The sequence below is a fragment of the Acanthaster planci genome, linkage group LG20 (assembly GCF_054643075.1).
Source record: "Acanthaster planci isolate LZ-2023a linkage group LG20, COTS_SCS, whole genome shotgun sequence".
Classification (NCBI taxonomy): Eukaryota; Metazoa; Echinodermata; class Asteroidea; order Valvatida; family Acanthasteridae; genus Acanthaster; species Acanthaster planci.
In genome coordinates, this window is record NC_141796.1 from 8,938,963 (window position 1) to 8,957,092 (window position 18,130).

An 18,130-nucleotide genomic window follows, 5' to 3' on the forward strand; every position below is an offset into this window, starting at 1 on the left:
CCTGTTGAAAATTTCTATTCCTTTTTTAATTGTTTAATGAATAAGTTACTTATTGAATTGTGGTAAGATTTCTGACACTTTTCATTTGAATCTGCTTGAAACAAGCCTCCATACTGTAGTGCAATTTTTTCATTTAAAACAAAAGAAAATTTTCCCTTCTTTTTCATGAATTTTGCATTCAAATATTAAAATTCAAAAAATAATATTCAAATATTCGACAATCGATCGAATATTCAGTTATTCAGATATTCTGCACAGTCCTTCGTACCGGTACATCTGACCTTTGTTATTTGACACGGAAATATCACCGGAATCAATTTCAAACTATTACTATTTGTTTGGCAGGTACAAGTAATTTGCCTTAATTTACCACTCTTGGAAATTAGAAAACGTGTTCTGAACTTAAAAAATCATGTGTCAGATGTGACAAGGACACAAAAAAAATGGACCCCTACTTTTTGGAATTACCAGTGAACGCATAAAAAACCTAATGTACAGTATGGAAATGTACATGTACCTAGGGGGAGCGGGTTAGCTTTGTGGTTCTTTCTTCGCTTTGCACCAATGAGGCCCAGGTTAGAGTCCCAGCTCAGCCCAGGCTTTAAGTGCATTTGGTTTCCAGTCCATACTCGCTCTCGCAGGTTTTCTCCGGATACTCCGGTTTACTCCTGCCTCTAAAACTGGACCTTCTTCCTAACTCCGTAATGTGAGGCTGATTAATAAAGGTTATGAATAAATGTATAGTTATTAGTGTAAACAGCCCGAGTAGCTGAAAGCACCATTATTAATAAAATAACAACAGAACAACGAGCGTGTTCACATCATATACAGTGCATTTGAAAGGTTTTCATTTTTTGCCCACGTTTTCTCAAGCCCAAACAATCAGACCCCTGAGAGCCTTTAAAGAATTAATTTTCAGCTCTGGAAGATCCGGCATTTCCCCCGTTATTGCTAGTACAGTCCCACTACACTAGCAAGCTACATGTACATGTACACCTTCAGGGCTTCACGTACTGTGATTTTTCTAGTCATGGGAGAAGCATAATTTCCTGTTTTCACGTTTTATTCCCCCGTGGAAAAAAAAAAGTACATGTCAGAGGGAACCCTGCATCAAATTGGACTCCATTCACGTGTGGTGTTGTAATCCGTTCACTTGGATTATTCGAAAATAGTAACTTTTGAAATGGTCAAAATGATTTTCATTTGAAATGTTTATGTTTATGAGGAAAGGTACAATGTACATGTACATTCATGTATACGAGTACATGTACATACAGGTACAATACTGTAAAATACCGGTATTGTTCAGTGCACGCAGGCACACAGGCACAGCTGGGGTATTGTTTTCCCATATCAGAATCAAATTTCCGTCCCGTTCAGGTGAACTTGCAGGCCGTGAAAGCACTACAAAGGTACCAGTTGATGTGACAATATTTTTGTGCAACAATGTTCAATGCTTTCAATGTCATTCACCTGTTTCACCATACATGTAACATACCAGTTTTTGGTATTGACCATGTTGACAATGATCTGTTGTCACTGTGCCGATTTAACAATTTATAATCCAAATGTTTCATTTAACTACAGTACTTTTATTTAAGTATTTAACTGCGGTACATGTACATGTACCAACGTCCTGAGTTTACTTTGATTCTCCACACCTTTGAATTCTGCAAATGTACATGTACAAGCCCCTCTCCCAGCTACATTTTTGAGAGCACAACCCAGCCCCAAATTATTTCTTAACAGATTCCTAATAAGAAGGTACACCAAGACAACAAATACTGACTTCAAGTATATACTTGAATACCGACAAGAATATAACATCAAATCAGTGCTCTGAAATATACGATTGCCGAGCTCTGCAATCACATATTCAATCAAAAACCTACAAAGGAAAAATGGATTTCGATTGATTTTGATGGATTTAGGGTAGTTAGGGTTCATCCTGGATGAAACCTTCATGTAGATTCTCAGACTGGCTGCAACTTGCAGTCTCCCCCACGTCCTCTAGTTTTCACCCCGTTATTAAATTTTTCAACCCACTGACTTTCAAGATGGATCCCCTTTCTGGAATTTACACATGTCACAGACCAGGCCGGGCGAGCAGCATGAACAAATATTGATGGTTTCTGGGGTCGAGCTAACGTACCGGTATCATTCCAAAAGATCTCACTCTATCACTTCAGATGGACCCTGCGAACTACATATACATGTATGTATAACCGGTTTGTTGCATATATGTGCATGTACATGTATGTACCCGGTATGTTGCATACATGTACATGTATGTACCTGATATGTTGCATAATTGTGTATGTATGTACCCGGTATGTTGCATAATTGTGCATGTATGTACCCGGTATGTTGCATAATTGTGCATGTATGTACCCGGTACGTTGCATACATGAGCATGTATGCACCGGTAAGCGTGAAGACTGCATTACTGTGATTTCAAGAGGTTTTTACCATTGAGGATTGTAAAATTTAAGACTTCAAAGCTGTGTTTTTAACGGAGCCGACATAACTTGGACTTTTAGTAGGATGTACGTGTATGCAACCAAATTTATTTCCCAGATTCCTAAAAACAAAGTTTGGCAAATTTACTTCACGCCAGCACAAAGTGACAAACACTAACAAAACAGCAGTAAATGATTTCAAGAGTCCATCATCAGGATTCGAAAATAACGCTGGTCCGCAGGCCAACTGCCCGTCAAAATGTCCGCAGACCAGTCTAACCCTTGTTTACTTGGTCCAGGCGACTAGGTCTAAACAATTGACGTCTGCCCTTAAAATGCCACTTACGAAACTGTTTACAACAGCTTTTGTATTACATATACACGTACTAGTATGTTCTGGAAAATCGTGGGAAATGGTGAGAGAAGTTCGATGTAAATCGTTAAATATATTGTATTGGGGTAAAATGCAGCAATAAATGTGTGACTTTACTCACATATTCAACCAACAAATTGGTGTAAAATTTTGTTATTTATTTATTTATTTGTCTTATTTATACACAGGGAACCCATTCAGCCAAGGCTGTTTTTCAAGGGGTCACGTTAAAACTTTTAAAACAGGAGAAAAATAAAACGAAAAAAGGAAAAATACATGTATATTACTACAAAATAAATAAAACCCACTAAATTAAGAATTTAAGAGGAAAATCATTAAAATATACAAACTCAAAATGATTAACTACATGTACATGTATATGTACTTAAAACCAGAGATAAAGGACAAGCACATGTATTTAAGTTAAACCTGAGCAGAAAAATGGACCTCTAGCAACTAAAAAATAGGTTTAAAACTTACTAAAGCAATTCAGAAACAGCAGGAAAAGATTTGATTAAACTCGCATATAAAATAAAAAACAACTGGATGACATGAAACGAAGCAGTAATCTTGTCAGACATTTGTGGCCTTCAAACTTGCATTTGAAGCTACTAACACTGTCTACAGTCTGTATGTCATAATTTAGTGAATTACCGGTACTAATTTTCGTACTGTGCAACACATACAAAAAGCGGACAACCAGTCAAAACCTTGGCATGCCAGTCAAGACGTGGCTCCACTGGTCCAGTAGGCCAGAAGTTTTAAAAAGTTATGGGGAGCCCTGATCACGTCAATGGATAGGAAAACAAATTCTCACAAAAAATTCAAGAAATGTTTAGCATTAAATGAAACTACCCAAGCTCAAGAACCAAGGAAAACAGTGCGCGGACGTGTGCGAGTCCACACAACGCCATCGCACCCTACATTACGTGGACTTCTTTTGTGCAGAGGTCCACACTTAGTACGCCACGCCTGCACACATCTACATGTACTAGAAAATAAACGTGCCTCCAGGGACATGGTTAGCTGCCTGAAATGCCTTTGCCCTCATGTTATGTCTCGTGAAAAACCTCTATGGTTTGGATGACTGTATTAGACCTGTATCTGAGCATTATAATCATGCATCATTATTAGTTACCAAATGAGCGTGAGTGGAACACAGAATAAGGCCGTGCATTTGTAGGTGTGTCCCGTTTACCACGAGGCCGACTGGTGTACGGGACACAGACACACTAAATTATTCTCTGTTCCAAAAAGTGTAAGCACGGTGATGAATTTATCTTCAAGTAAAGTTGATGTGCAGTAAAGGTGTTATAGGGGCCTATGCGCTCAAACGCGCCACCTTTGAATCGACAGTCAATTTTGCAGTTGTGCATTTTGCTTTTACGGTTTAGTTTTAGCGTAAACATAGCGCAAAGCATTCAGTTAGAAATGCGCGATACGCGGGGTTTGACATGGACAGTGCCACACAGTTATATGCCACACTGTTACCATGGCAACTTTGATAGGCAACTGAGAATTCAAGTCTGCCAGAAAATAACAGTAGATAACACTTCCTATATACGTAGGCCTAAGTATTGTACGTGTGCCTCCATGACAAAAATTGCATGCAAAGTCACAGCAGACAGGACTTTAAACAGGCCTAGGCCTAGTACATGTACATCAACTACATGTAGTTTCAAAAGTGGACACTGGAACGTAAAATAGCAAGCAAATTACACGAATATGTACGCGAATACCTAGAAAGAGCACGTTTCACACGAAAAAAACATGTAAAATAACCAAACGCAGTTGTGAAAGTAATGTACGCCAATGATTAAATGAATAAAATTGGATATTATCCCGCGAAAAATGATATTTTTGAGAAGGGCGGGTGGATGGATTTGCGGGTCAACCCACTTTAACTGTCAGGAGGGGGCGTTTAGCCTACAACAGAAAAGAAAAACTTGGTAGAAAAACGTCACAATTACAATGAATACAAATCAAGCAGTTTAACCGACATGACGATCCGCATCTCATTCCAACCCATACCGACAATGATAACACTTACTTTGATAGACAATACGATATACCACACGCCTCACGTCTCCTCAAATTAAAATGAATCGTTCCGCAGAAGTGTTCAATACCCGTGCAAACGAAATTCGGCTGACAGTTCTCTTGCCTACCTGTTTGCCCTTTTCCGAGGGTTTTCTCCAGTTTGTAAGGCCCCACGTGCTGCATGTCCCCTCTAAACATGGTGTCCATGTATACACTAGCGTGTCTGGCGGTCGGAAGAGGCAAAACATCGCCGTTAAGTTGGCAAAGAAAGTGCTAAAATCGGCACAAGGACCGGGCGTGTGCTACCGCTTCGCCATCGTTGAGCTTAGAAGATGTGATAATGAATATTCATCTTGTGACGACAATGAGTTTGACCTAATTATTTGACATTGCCGGGTACTTAGCATGCCTAACCGCAAGACAAAATAATTATCTACTAAGCAAGGAAATGAATCTCTCTGCTAAATTTCTTTAAACGTTAACCACCTTAAATATAATACTGAAGTTAGCATGGATTTCTATACTTGTAACGAACTCGAACTTTGAATAATTCATGAGCCACCTGCCCTGATTAAATGAGTTCTAAGCATTGAGGGCGCGCTAACAGGGAGACAACGTAACGCAAAAGCAAAATTGGACTGCGCCTGTTGACGCTGACTAGGAGCAAAGCAGCGATGCGATTCTTTTCAATGGAAAATAAACATAGTTTCATTATGAGTGCCAGAGCGATTTTCTTTTCAATTTCAATCGTGTCAGCCATCTTTCCCCCATGACGCTGTACATGTCGGCGTTCTGGCGATGACTTCATCAAATCAGCCTGGGAGCGGGGACGGCCAAAGGGGGATTTTTTCGTGGCTGGGGAAACGCAGGATCTTTTTATTCATTTTGGGGCTACGATTGAAGGGTCAAACATTGAATTTATGATATTTTGAAATGGTTACGTATTTGTTGTTATTTTGAAATACTTCGCGTGAACTAAATGTTTTCTATTTCTGTTGATATCCTGTGACACCATGTATTTACAGTTCTGGGTAAATAATTTTGAGATGTAAAAAGAGATATTAAAGTCATTGAATCATTTGAATGAAAGTCATTGTATTGTGGCTCACCTTTTTTTGAGTATCGCAGCATTTCTGCAGTGATTAATGTGTTCAAAACATCAATAACATCTATTGGATTGATGCGTATCGAAGTAAAATATTCGGATGATTGGTATCGCAATTTTCGATACTTGTGTATTGAACCAACAACGCGACAAACGTTAACGTTCAACGGCACATAACAATCTATAAAATATGAAAGAGCTTTATTCCTTTAAAAAAATCTTGCGGTTTCGACAACGCTTCCGAACACCCTTGCTTCGTACTTGAACAAGCAGCGCCATCACCCTATTGTAATATGAAATACGAGGGTATGTCACTGTAACGCTATAAAATGTAAGAACAAACTCAATTAACGTAACAAGTGTAGCTGTCTTCCACCTGACGATTTGAGATAATTGGTTTTTCCAATATGATAGATAAGAAAAAAAATCCCCTACAAACTGTTCAGCATAATGTTAATTTTCCACTTAACCTAAATATTTTTTTCGTCCTCTGAACAGTTTTTCTGTTACGTTTGTTTGCTTTGCAGACCAATGAAAAATCTGTGGGATTACCCCGCCGCTAGTAAGTCGAATGAAAGCTGCCGACACTAAAATTACATCTAAAACTGAAACTTTACATCTAAAAATAAAACACACCACCTCTTTAAAATTTTTATAATTTGAATACACTTCTGAATCAAATTCAGCATATTGTGACTACACATGTAACTGTGAGCTTTTTGAAGGGAAGGCAAAAGATGGCGCAAATAGGGCTTCAAGTCGAATTAGGCCAACATCCATCCTCGGTAGTGTGACATGCACATTGCGCAGCTGGGTCATAACGGTCTCCAAATGCAATGAACTTCATCAAACAGCTCCGATTTTCCAAACACAGTAACGACAAATTGATTGCCTATATAAGCACAGGAAATCGAAGGATTCGGCCCCTGAAGTCGTTTGTACTGCACTGTATTCAAGAGATGGTATGTTGGGTTTCGCACCGGTGCCGGACTCCCTTGGATTTCAAACTCTAGACGAGTTGAGCACTTCCTCGAGGCACTGCAAGGTCACTGGGTCGTTCTCGTAGTAGAACTTGTTAGCGAACAGATTCGGCTGACGCTGGATGTACTGTAGATCGCCGACCGTGAGGATGCAGACCGAGCGGACATACTTGCCCCGACATCTGGTCTCATTGCCCTTCAAGCGCCCAGTATGGAGCCAGTTAACATAACGGGCACGGTATGGCCTGCTGCTTGGTTCTGTGCCGTCCCCACCAGGCACCCCCTTGGCCCGTTGCAGGGAAGACCAGTACGTCTCCTCGGGAACGAGCACGTCCTTCGTCCAATCCAGAAAGTCGGTGGCGACCGGATCACTTAAGACGTAACGGACGAACTCCCTCGTGACCGCATAATATCCTGAGCCGGTGTAAACCTTCAGCTCGTGGGGAGGAGGGCCTTTTTTACTCGCAGTTCTAACCATGGACCGGTGCTTCACGATGAATTTGAACTGGGTTCTCATCCTTTTACGTGCATTCGGGGTATAGGATGCGATATCGTTGTGACCATTAAGAGCCTTCAAGTGCCTAACAATCTGGAGGTTGGTCTTCAGGGGGAAGTCTTGTCCGCATAGGTTTATTACGTATTTCCATGGGTAACCAGACGCAGCTTTCCCCGTCAGATCTCTCATGCAGTTGATGTTAGAGAGTAGGAAGGTAAAACCTTCATACTGAACATCTTCCAGTTTGGAAGCAATGAAAACATTGTCGAAGCACTTTGCGAGGCTGGCTATCGCTAGATGGAAATCCTTCGATGATTTCAGATCCGGGTGAATACAGTAAACATTCTGTGGCTGATATATTGCTCTCAACAGTCTTTCCACCTGTGCTGACCCCTTATGCGTTACAATGATGTATGCTAGGGGAAACCTTGCCTCCTCGTCTGAGGAAACTGACCTAGGATAACCTCCTTGCTCCTTGTATAAGTCACAGTCCAGAGTCCAAGTCGCTACTGTACTGTCGGAAGGCATCAGCGATTTGACCTGTCGCTCTCGCCGTAGTTGTTCGTTGGCACTGGCGATGGCGGTCTCGTTCCCAGCGAAAATCGAAGAGCAGGTGACGTCCCAGTGTCGGTGAAACTGTGAAGTCAGTGGAAGCTTCCTGTGCGTAGCATTGTAAGATAATTCATTCCCCATTGTCTTCTGGCCCTTACGTCCTCTGATGGCACCTACCGATGGGTGGCCGTAAGTGAAGTTCCAAGTGCGGGTCGCGGGTGGTGCTGGAGCATAGGGACGAATGTGAGCATGGTGTAATACGAAATACACGTCGATTGCGAAAAACAGTGCAAAGCTGGATAGTTGCCAGCACCTTGCGTTGCCAAACCCCATTTTGGATCATTATATGGAGAGGTGTATTCGCAACAGAAAAATCTTAAAATCGTTGGTTTCCGAACGGCTTCGTTTCGAACAGACGGGCGAAGGAAAATTCCGGGAGGCACGTTCAACAGTACAACAGGTATGCACCGATAAAGCTCACTTATATTTTGTTTGGCGCAGTGGTGGTGCTGTATGGTGGTTTACTTTGCAAGTCGCACAAAAGAATCACTTGTCCACGTCTGAGTCCATTTTAACGTTCTTCACCTCCCGCGCACAAAGACTACATAATGGAGGGCAATGGCTGACATGCAGTGACGCGTGACGTTCAGACCCCGATGTGCGTATTTCAATAGCTGTTTTATTTGTCATACAAAATCAAATCTGTAGTGATGTTTCATTTTCCAAAGATAAATCTTTTTTGTTTGTTTCCGTATGGCAAGAAAAATGATACGAGCATGGGCTCCGACCCGTAATACGCGGGGGAAATTTGTATTGAATATAGGCTAGAATCGTGGCTGTAGCTGGAAGGTTTTTTGGAAGGTAGGTTAAATCCATTGATCTCCATTGTAATGGAGAGCAATGGTAAAATCCGACATTCAACCGGGAAAGCTTCCGTGAGGCATTCAGACTAGTCTCCTCTCAATAACAATTTTCCCATAGAAAAGTACATGGTGTAGGCCCCAGAAAAAAAATCGCGTACGGGCTCAGAGCACTGAATTATGGTACTTTGACTTGTATTGCAAACATTGGACGTGGGAGACCGAAGGTCAATGTTCTCCATAACCTGTTCAAGACAGGGGCGCTGTGACGGAGCTTGACGGCTTTTATTTTGCGGGAGAATTTTAGCTTTTTAATCGTTTATTTTTTGCTTTTCTATTGGCCATCTTGGTCTTTCAACCCATTTTCATCCTTTCAGATGCTTTTGTGATATCGTGTATAAGTGAATTACTCACCAATGTTAGTCGCCAAATTTGCGACGATTTTTAAACATTTTGCATCTAATGTGCGATCGAACCATGTCGAACCTGCCACGTCGGCTATCTTTCAATTCCACGTTCCTCTCTAATTGTCAGTGATGTCACACTTCGGTACTGTGAACCAGAAAGTGCAGTGCAAACGAGTACGCGCGCGTTGGTTCACGCGCTGGTTCTCGCGCTAATGCCGTTCACACACTAATTGTGCGCGTGACGTATTCACTTCTGTACTCTAGTCCAGTTCGTAAGTGTGACGCCACTTTAGTTTAAACCACGCCCACTGCACATGCACTGCACATATAAGTAGTGGGGAGGGGCCTATTGAGCACAATTGGACCTTTTCTAAAGAAATGGGAAAAGGTCACGTATGATAAATATGAATTATGAATATGAATGAGGATAGGGTTAAACGTGGAGCACAGGTTGACCTTTGGCAGGGGTAGAACAATGGATGGGGGGGGGGTAAAATTACGGCACGGGTTGACCTTTACTGTATAGGATGAATATTGGATATATGAATATGAACATAGTGGGTTCAAAATTTTCGGCACAGTTTGCCCCTAACTCTTAACATTTTTCCCCAACACAAAAGACCCATAGCCCCAGCTGGAAGTCCGGGCGTAAACAAAGGGATTAAAGACCTTAATCCCTACACAGCAGTCCGATTGTCACAGTGTGGTCACTTTACAGACACTGCAACAGAAGGACTGGATGCAGGCCAGAAAAATGATTGTAACAACACCCAATCTATACTATTTACAATATTTGATACGAATTTATTTACAAAATTTCTCTATTCTATAATACAAAATATACACCTCCGTATTTACAATCAGATGTCTCCCAAGTGAGTGTAGCTACAACTCAGAATTAAATTACATTAATCAAATGAATGTCTATTTACCCCCGCATGAAAATCAGTATTTGCAATTCAAGTATGTACAGTTAAGTATAGGAATGAGTGAATTAAAATTTTGAATTCACAGTCAATTCACAAACTAGTGCATCAAAGAGATACACTTGATAGTTTACAATTTCTTTAATACAATGCTGTAAATCTTTAGCTCTGAAAACTACCTCAAAATAAAAGAATTAGCAATCAAAGTTCCTCCCAGGAAAATAAGTATTCGCAAGAAAACTTCTAAACAAATGTCAGCATCAAAGTAAAAGAATTATCAATTGAAGTTCCTCCCAGGAAAATAAGTATTCAAAAGAAAACTTCTAAACAAATGTCAGTATAAACTCCAAAAAAAAAAACAAGATTGGTCAAATAACCTGAAAGGTTCAAGGCATATACATGTAATAGTAGATCTTTCAGTCAAAATTCGCAAGTGTACGTCTGCTCTCAAATTTAAAACATCTGACATACAGTTCGACGTAATATCAGTTCGTCTCTCCTTGATAAGAATCTGCCCTTGCTAGCTTGATCATCGACTCTGGTACATCTGCGGGACCACTTCCGCAACTTAGATGTGAACCCTCACTGCAGTGTGCTGTGACCACGGTTACATCGGAATTCAAGAACTAGCCATCGAGCATGAGGAGGAACGGAACTCAACCAGTCTTTGAGCCAAGCTCAGATCTTCAAGGCCATGGTTTTCTTCAGTTTTCTAATCTTGGAATGTCAATCAGCCGCTACGATGATCCTGACAACCAATTTTGCCTCATAAGCAGCCTGACAAATCTGCTACTGGCTGTGGCAAATGGCGCAACCAAAGTACAAAACTCGCGCGGCACTGGGATAGGGACTATCAACTCAGCCCACACACCTCATCATCATGATGCATCTCTCAGTTATCTAATGTCTATCACTGTTCATCACATTTATACTCAGTTGTGCTCTGTTCACATTCAAATCGCCCACAGAACTCCAGCCTTATTTTCTTTATCTACACAACCTGTGACAAGTCTTTACAAAAGAAAGCTCCACTGCAATACAAAAGGACAAGGTAGTACATCCAAATTCCTAAGTACAGAAAGCCATGGCCCTGTTCATTGATGTGTAACCTGAAGAAGTAAAGTGATGAATTAAACATGAAGAGAAAATCTAGTGAATAATACATGCCAAAGTTTAGTTCAAATAAATTGGGCACAGGAGCTGACACTGAAATAGAAAATATCTGACATTAATTGACCTGATAGAAAAATAGGAATAAAATATGGAATTGATTAATGGAGAATTCTGACACCGATGGTCGACAGTGAGGCTCCAAAAGCAATTAACGGATGGAGAATACTAGTCCCAATCCCATGGACCGCGCGGACCGCCAGGCTGGAACCGAGATAATCCCAAGACAACGGAACGTAGTGGGTCTTGAGTAATGAGCGTGAGTGGAACACAGAATAAGGCCGTGCATTTGTAGCTGTGTCCCGTTTACCACGAGGCCGACTGGTGTACGGGACACAGACGCACTACATTATTCTCTGTTCCAAAAAGTGTAAGCACGGTGATGAATTTATCTTCAAGTAAAGTTGATGTGCAGTAAAGGTGTTATAGGGGCCTATGCGCTCAAACGCGCCACCTTTGAATCGACAGTCAATTTTGCAGTTGTGCATTTTGCTTTTACGGTTTAGTTTTAGCGTAAACATTGCGCAGTGCATTCAGTTAGAAATGTGCAACATGCAGGGTTTGACATGGACAGTGCAACACAGTTATATGCCACACTGTTACCATGGATCGACCAATCAGAACTGAGAATTCAAGTCTGCCAGAAAATAACAGTAGATAACACTTCCTATATATGTAGGCCTAAGTATTGTACATGTGCCTCCATGACACAAATTGTATGCAAAGTCACAGCAGACAGGACTTTAAATAGGCCTAGGCCTAGTACATGTACATCAACTACATGTAGTTTCAAAAGTGGACACTGGAACGTAAAATAGCAAGCAAATTACACGAATATGTACGCGAATACCTAGTAAGAGCACGTTTCACACGCAAAAAAAAATTGTAAAATAACCAAACGCAGTTGTGAAAGTAATGTACGCCAATGATTAAATAAATAAAATAGGATATTATCGCGCGAAAATGATATTTTTGAGAAGGGCGGGTGGATGGATTTGCGGGTCAACCCACTTTAACTGTCAGGAGGGGGCGTTTAGCCTACAACAGAAAAGAAAAACTTGGTAGAAAAACGTCACAATTACAATGAAAACAAATCAAGCAGTTTAACCGACATGACGATCCGCATCTCATTCCAACCCATACCGACAATGATAACACTTATTTTGATAGACAATACGATATACCACACGTCTCACGTCTCCTCAAATTAAAATGAATCATTCCGCAAAAGTGTTCAATGCCCGTGCAAACGAAATTCGGCTGACAGTTCTCTTGCCTACCTGTTTGCCCTTTTCCGAGGGTTTTCTCCAGTTTGTAAGGCCCCACGTGCTGCATGTCCCCTCTGAACATGGTGTCCATGTATACACTAGCGTGTCTGGCGGTCGGAAGAGGCAAAACATCGCCGTTAAGTTGGCAAAGAAAGTGCTAAAATCGGCACAAGGACCGGGCGTGTGCTACCGCTTCGCCATCGTTGAGCTTAGAAGATGTGATAATGAATATTCATCGTGTGACGACAATAAAGTTTGACCTAATTATTTGACATTGCCGGGTACTTAGCATGCCTAACCGCAAGACAAAATAATTATCTACTAAGCAAGGAAATGAATCTCTCTGCTAAATTTCTTTAAACGTTAACCACCTTAAATATAATACTGAAGTTAGCATGGATTTCTATACTTGTAACGAACTCGAACTTTGAATAATTCATGAGCCACCTGCCCTGATTAAATGAGTTCTAAGCATTGAGGGCGCGCTACCAGGCAGACAACGTAACGCAAAAGCAAAATTGGACTGCGCCTGTTGACGCTGACTAGGAGCAAAGCAGCGATGCGATTCTTTTCAATGGAAAATAACCATAGTTTCATTATGAGTGCCAGAGCAATTTTCTTTTCAATTTCAATCGTGTCAGCCATCTTTCCCCCATGACGCTGTACATGTCGGCGTTCTGGCGATGACTTCATCAAATCAGCCTGGGAGCGGGGACGGCCAAAGGGGGATTTTTCGTGGGTGGGGGAACACAGGATCTTTTTATTAATTTTGGGGCTACGATTGAAGGGTCAAACATTGAATTTATGATATTTTGAAATGGTTACGTATTTGTTGTTATTTTGAAATACTTCACTTGAACTAAATGTTTTCTATTTCTGTTAATATCTTGTGACACCGTGAATTTACAATTCTGGGTAAATAATTTTGAGATGTAAAAGAGATATGAAAGTCATTGAATCATTTGAATAAAAGTCATTGTATTGTGGCTCATCTCTTTTTGAGTATCGCAACATTTATGCAGTGATTAATGTGTTCAAAACATCAATAACATCTATTGGATTGATGTGTATCGAAGTAAAATATTCGGATGATTGGTATCGCAATTTTCGATACTTGTGTATTAAACCAACAACGCGACAAACGTTAACATTCAACGGCACATAACAATCTATAAAATATAAAAGAGCTTTATTCCTTTAAAAAAAATCTTGCGGTTTCGACAACCCTTCCGAACACCCTTGCTTCGTACTTGAACAAGCAGCGCCATCACCCTATTGTAATATGAAATACGAGGGTATGTCACTGTAACGCTATAAAATGTAAGAACAAACTCAATTAACGTAACAAGTGTAGCTGTCTTCCACCTGACGATTTGAGATAATTGGTTTTTCCAACATGATAAATAAGAAAAAAAATCCCCTATAAACTGTTAAGCATAATGTTAATTTTCCACTTAAACTAAATATTTTTTTCGTCCTTTGAACAGTTTTTCTGTTACGTTTGTTGGCTTTGCAGACCAATAAAAAACTGCAGGATTACCCTACCACTAGTAAGTCGAATGAAAGCTGCCGACACTAAAATTACATCTAAAACTGAAACTTTACATCTAAAAATAAAATACACCACCTCTTTAAAACTCTTATAATTTGAATACACTTCTGAATCAAATTCAGCATATTGTGACTACACATGTAATGGTAAGCTTTTTGGAAGGGGAGGCAAAGATGGCGCAAAGAGGGCTTCAAGTCGAATTAGGCCAACATCCATCCTCGGTAGTGTGACATGCACATTGCGCAGCTGGGTCATAACGGTCTCCAAATGCAATGAACTTCATCAAACAGCTCCGATTTTCTAAACACAGTAACGACAAATTGATTGCCTATATAAGCACAGGAAATCGAAGGATTTGGCCCCTGAAGTCGTTTGTACTGCACTGTATTCAAGAGATGGTATGTTGGGTTTCGCACCGGTGCCGGACTCCCTTGGATTTCAAACTCTAGACGAGTTGAGCACTTCCTCGAGGCACTGCAAGGCCACTGGGTCGTTCTCGTAGTGGAACTTGTTAGCGAACAGATGAGGCTGACGCCGGACGTACTGTAGATCGCCGACCGTGAGGATGCAGATCTCGCGGACATACTTGCCCCGACATCTGGTCTCGTTGCCCTTCAAGCGCCCAGTATGGAGCCAGTTAACATAACGGGCACGGTATGGCCTGCTGCTTGGTTCTGTGCCGACCCCACCAGGCACGCCCTTGGCCCGTTGCAGGGTGGCCCAGTACGTCTCATCTGCAACGAGCACGTCCTTCATCCAATCCAGCAAGTCGGTGGCGACCGGATCACTTAAGACGTAAAGGACGAACTCCCTCGTGACCGCGTAGTATGCGGCGCCGGTGTAAACCTTCAGCTCGTGGGGAGGAGGGCTTTTTTTACTCGCAGTTCTAACCATGGACCGGTGCTTCACGATGAATTTGAACTGGGTTCTCATCCTTTTACGTGCATTCGGGGTATAGGATGCGATATCGTTGTGACCATTAAGAGCCTTCAAGTACCTAACAATCTGGAGGTTGGTCTTCAGGGGGAAGTCTTGTCCGCATAGGTTTATTACGTATTTCCATGGGTAACCAGACGCAGCTTGCCCCGTCAGATCTCTCATGCAGTTGATGTAAGATAGTAGCAAGGTGAAACCGGCGTACTGAACATCTTCCACTTTGGAAGCAATGAAAACATTGTCGAAGCACTTTGCGAGGCTGGCTATTGCTAGATGGAAATCCTTCGATGATTTCAGATCCGGGTGAATACAGTAAACATTCTGCGGCTGATATATTGCTCTCAACAGTCTTTCCACCTGTGCTGACCCCTTATGCGTTACAATGATGTATGCTAGGGGAAACCTTGCCTCCTCGTCTGAGGAAACTGACCTGGGATAACCTCCTTGCTCCTTGTATGAGTCACAGTCCAGAGTCCAAGTCGCCACTGTACTATCAGAAGGCATCAGCGATTTGACCTGTCGCTCTTGCCGTAGTTGTTTGTTGGCACTGGCGATGGCGGTCTCGTTCCCAGCGAAAATCGAAGAGCAGGTGACGTCCCAGTGTCGGTGATACTGTGAAGTCAGTGGAGGCTTCCTGTGCGTAGCATTGTAAGATGATTCATTCCCCACTGTCTTCTGGCCCTTACGTCCTCTGATGGCACCTACCGATGGGTGGCCGTAAGTGAAGTTCCAAGCGCGGGTCGCGGGTGGTGCTGGAGCATAGGGACGAATGTGAGCTTGGTGTAATACGAAATACACTTCGATTGCGAAAAGCAGTGCGAAAATGGATAGTTGCCAGCACCTTGCGTTGCCAAACCTCATTTTGGATCATTAGATGGAGAGGTATATTCACAACAGAAAAATCTTAAAATCGTTGGTTTCCGAACGGCTTCGTTTTGAACAGATAGGCGAACGGAAATTCCGGGAGGCACATTCAACAGTGCAACAGCTAGCATCGATAAAGCTTATTCATGTATCGGCTACAGGGTTTACTAATCATACAACTACATTATTGAATGCATCTTTTGTGGAAACTGAGTTCACTCATATTTTTTTGGCACAGTGGCGGTGCTGTATGGTGGTTTACTTTTCAAGTCGCACAAAAGAATTATTTGTTAACGTCCTTTACCTCCCGCGCACAAAGACTACATAATGGAGAGCAATGGCTGACATGCAGTGACGCGTGACGTGCACACCCCGATGTGCGTATTTCAATAGCTGTTTTATTTGTCATACAAAATCAAAGCTGCAGAGGCATTTTATTTTCCAACGATAAATCGTATTTTGTTTATTCCTGTATGGCAAGAAAAATGATATGACCATGGGCTCCGACATGTAATACGCGGGGGAAATCCGTCTTGAATAGAGGGTAGAATCGTGGCTGTGGCTGGAAGGTTTTTTGGAAAGTAGGTAAAATCCACTGACCTCCGTTGTAATGGAGAGCAATGGTAAAATCCGACATTCAACCGGGAAAGCTTCCGTGAGGCATTCAGACTAGTCTCCTCTCAAGAACAATTTTCCCATAGAAAAGTGCATGGTTTAGGCCCCAGAAAAAAAACGCGTACGGGCTCAGAGCATTGAAGTACGGAACTTTGACTTGTATTGCACACAGTAACTACAATCCATAACCTGTTCAAGACATAATTATGGTACCGCTCTGCCCAGTAATAGAGTCAGATGTAAGGCACGCATAGGCGAGGTTTAGTCGTCCTGATCAAGGGCTGACCCTTAGGTAAATGTCGAGAATCCTGTGAAAGGGTTAAAGTCAACTAGCCTAGTGTGACTGTGCCTAAGTCCCGAGTGGTGCAGGTGTCGTTGAGGGGCTCGGTAGGTTGAGGGGCTAATTGGTGGTGCGGTATAGTTCCTGATAGGAGTTTGCGGTCGATGCAAGGGCGGATTGCTATCTCGTGACGTGAGTTGCGTGTAGCGCAGCCTGACAATAAGCCCCGTAGACTTGCTAAAGGCCCTGATTCGGCACTGGATGCCCACAATTAAATGTGGTGTTCGCTGCTCTGGGCGAAGTCCGGTCACGTATAATCACACAGTCTCCCCGTCAATAGCGCCCTCTGCTGGTGTATTGGTTGAGTGTGTTGATGAATAAACCAGCCGCTTATTAATTGTTGTATATAAGTCAGGTGTCCAGGCGAAGTTTATTTCAAGGCAGGTTTGTCCCGGTTACGTCATTAAGTTTCCCCCATTCAGATTAGCCATCATCTCAATAAAGACCAACTTTCTTGGGGGACGGTATACTTCGATCCCAACGGACTCGTCCCTAGGGGGTGCACCACTACAAATAAATTCCCATAGACTGCAATGATAAATCTGCACACTTTGCAATAATTTTAAAAATGCTCACAACTCTCACAGGTGTCCAGGCTGCACAAAAATACGATGATCGACATGTCCCCTTTAATTTTCCTTTCAATTTTCGGGGGGGTTGACCAATAAATTTTTGAGAAATTTTCACCAGAAGCAGACCACCCCTAAAATGAAGAAAATGTCCCTGCCCAGAAAAGTAGCCATTTTGGAAAACCGTCCCTCTGCAAAACGGCCAAATTGTGCCATTTACGGACCTAACTGCATCCAAATTACTCAGAATTTGAAGCCCAGAGTCCGGGCCAGGGGTTCAGTGCCATATTTCTCCAACTCCTCAATTTCATGGCTCTGAGGACTCTCTAATATAGAATATTTTGAGTGTATGACCTTTATTTATGAGCTCGGCGGACATATTTAGGGCCTTTTTGCGAGGGTGCACCCCTAGCCGCTCAGGGACTCTCCGGTACGTGCCGTCCAACGCGCCGCGCCTCGAGGAGGAGGGCGCCCTCGCCTTCGTCGGAGGGGCACAGCGCCAAACTATTAAAGTGCGTGACTGGTCACGTGGCCCTGCTTGTTTACAAGCATTTTAAAAGTCTCTCATTAAAATTTGCTAGCATTTCTGCAGTGATTAACGTATTCAAAACATCAATA

At 42.1% G+C, this 18,130-nt stretch overlaps 3 protein-coding genes across 4 annotated transcripts in view; all 3 read right to left on the reverse strand.

The window, feature by feature from the left end:
- The window catches only part of LOC110975004 (serine/threonine-protein kinase BRSK2-like), a 33,388-nt gene extending 28,152 nt beyond the window's left edge, over positions 1-5,236 (reverse strand). Inside the window, exon 1 of one of the 2 annotated variants that reach the window (XM_087130484.1) lies at positions 5,001-5,236. In XM_087130484.1, coding sequence (XP_086986610.1) covers positions 5,001-5,079 — 79 coding nt within the window. In that variant the 5' untranslated portion in view covers positions 5,080-5,236. The remainder of the gene's footprint in view (positions 1-5,000) is intronic. The other variant, XM_022227050.2, reaches the window with a different exon arrangement.
- A 915-nt stretch (positions 5,237-6,151) lies between these two features.
- Positions 6,152-8,599, reverse strand: LOC147795905 (beta-1,3-galactosyl-O-glycosyl-glycoprotein beta-1,6-N-acetylglucosaminyltransferase 4-like). The gene has a single exon (XM_087130485.1). It carries the CDS (start codon positions 8,336-8,338, stop codon positions 6,980-6,982), a length of 1,359 nt encoding a protein of 452 aa, XP_086986611.1. The 5' UTR covers positions 8,339-8,599; the 3' UTR covers positions 6,152-6,979.
- A 1,449-nt stretch (positions 8,600-10,048) lies between these two features.
- LOC147795906 (beta-1,3-galactosyl-O-glycosyl-glycoprotein beta-1,6-N-acetylglucosaminyltransferase 4-like) lies at positions 10,049-18,023 on the reverse strand. The gene has a single exon (XM_087130461.1). The coding sequence runs from the start codon at positions 15,983-15,985 to the stop codon at positions 14,627-14,629; it is 1,359 nt and encodes a 452-aa protein (XP_086986587.1). The 5' UTR covers positions 15,986-18,023; the 3' UTR covers positions 10,049-14,626.
- Positions 18,024-18,130: the final 107 nt, after the last annotated feature.

Bases quoted from the DNA above. Each gene is read 5' to 3' on its own strand.
- LOC147795906 (XM_087130461.1), bottom strand. From the start codon at position 15,985: ATGAGGTTTGGCAACGCAAGGTGCTGGCAACTATCCATTTTCGCACTG.
- LOC147795905 (XM_087130485.1), bottom strand. From the start codon at position 8,338: ATGGGGTTTGGCAACGCAAGGTGCTGGCAACTATCCAGCTTTGCACTG.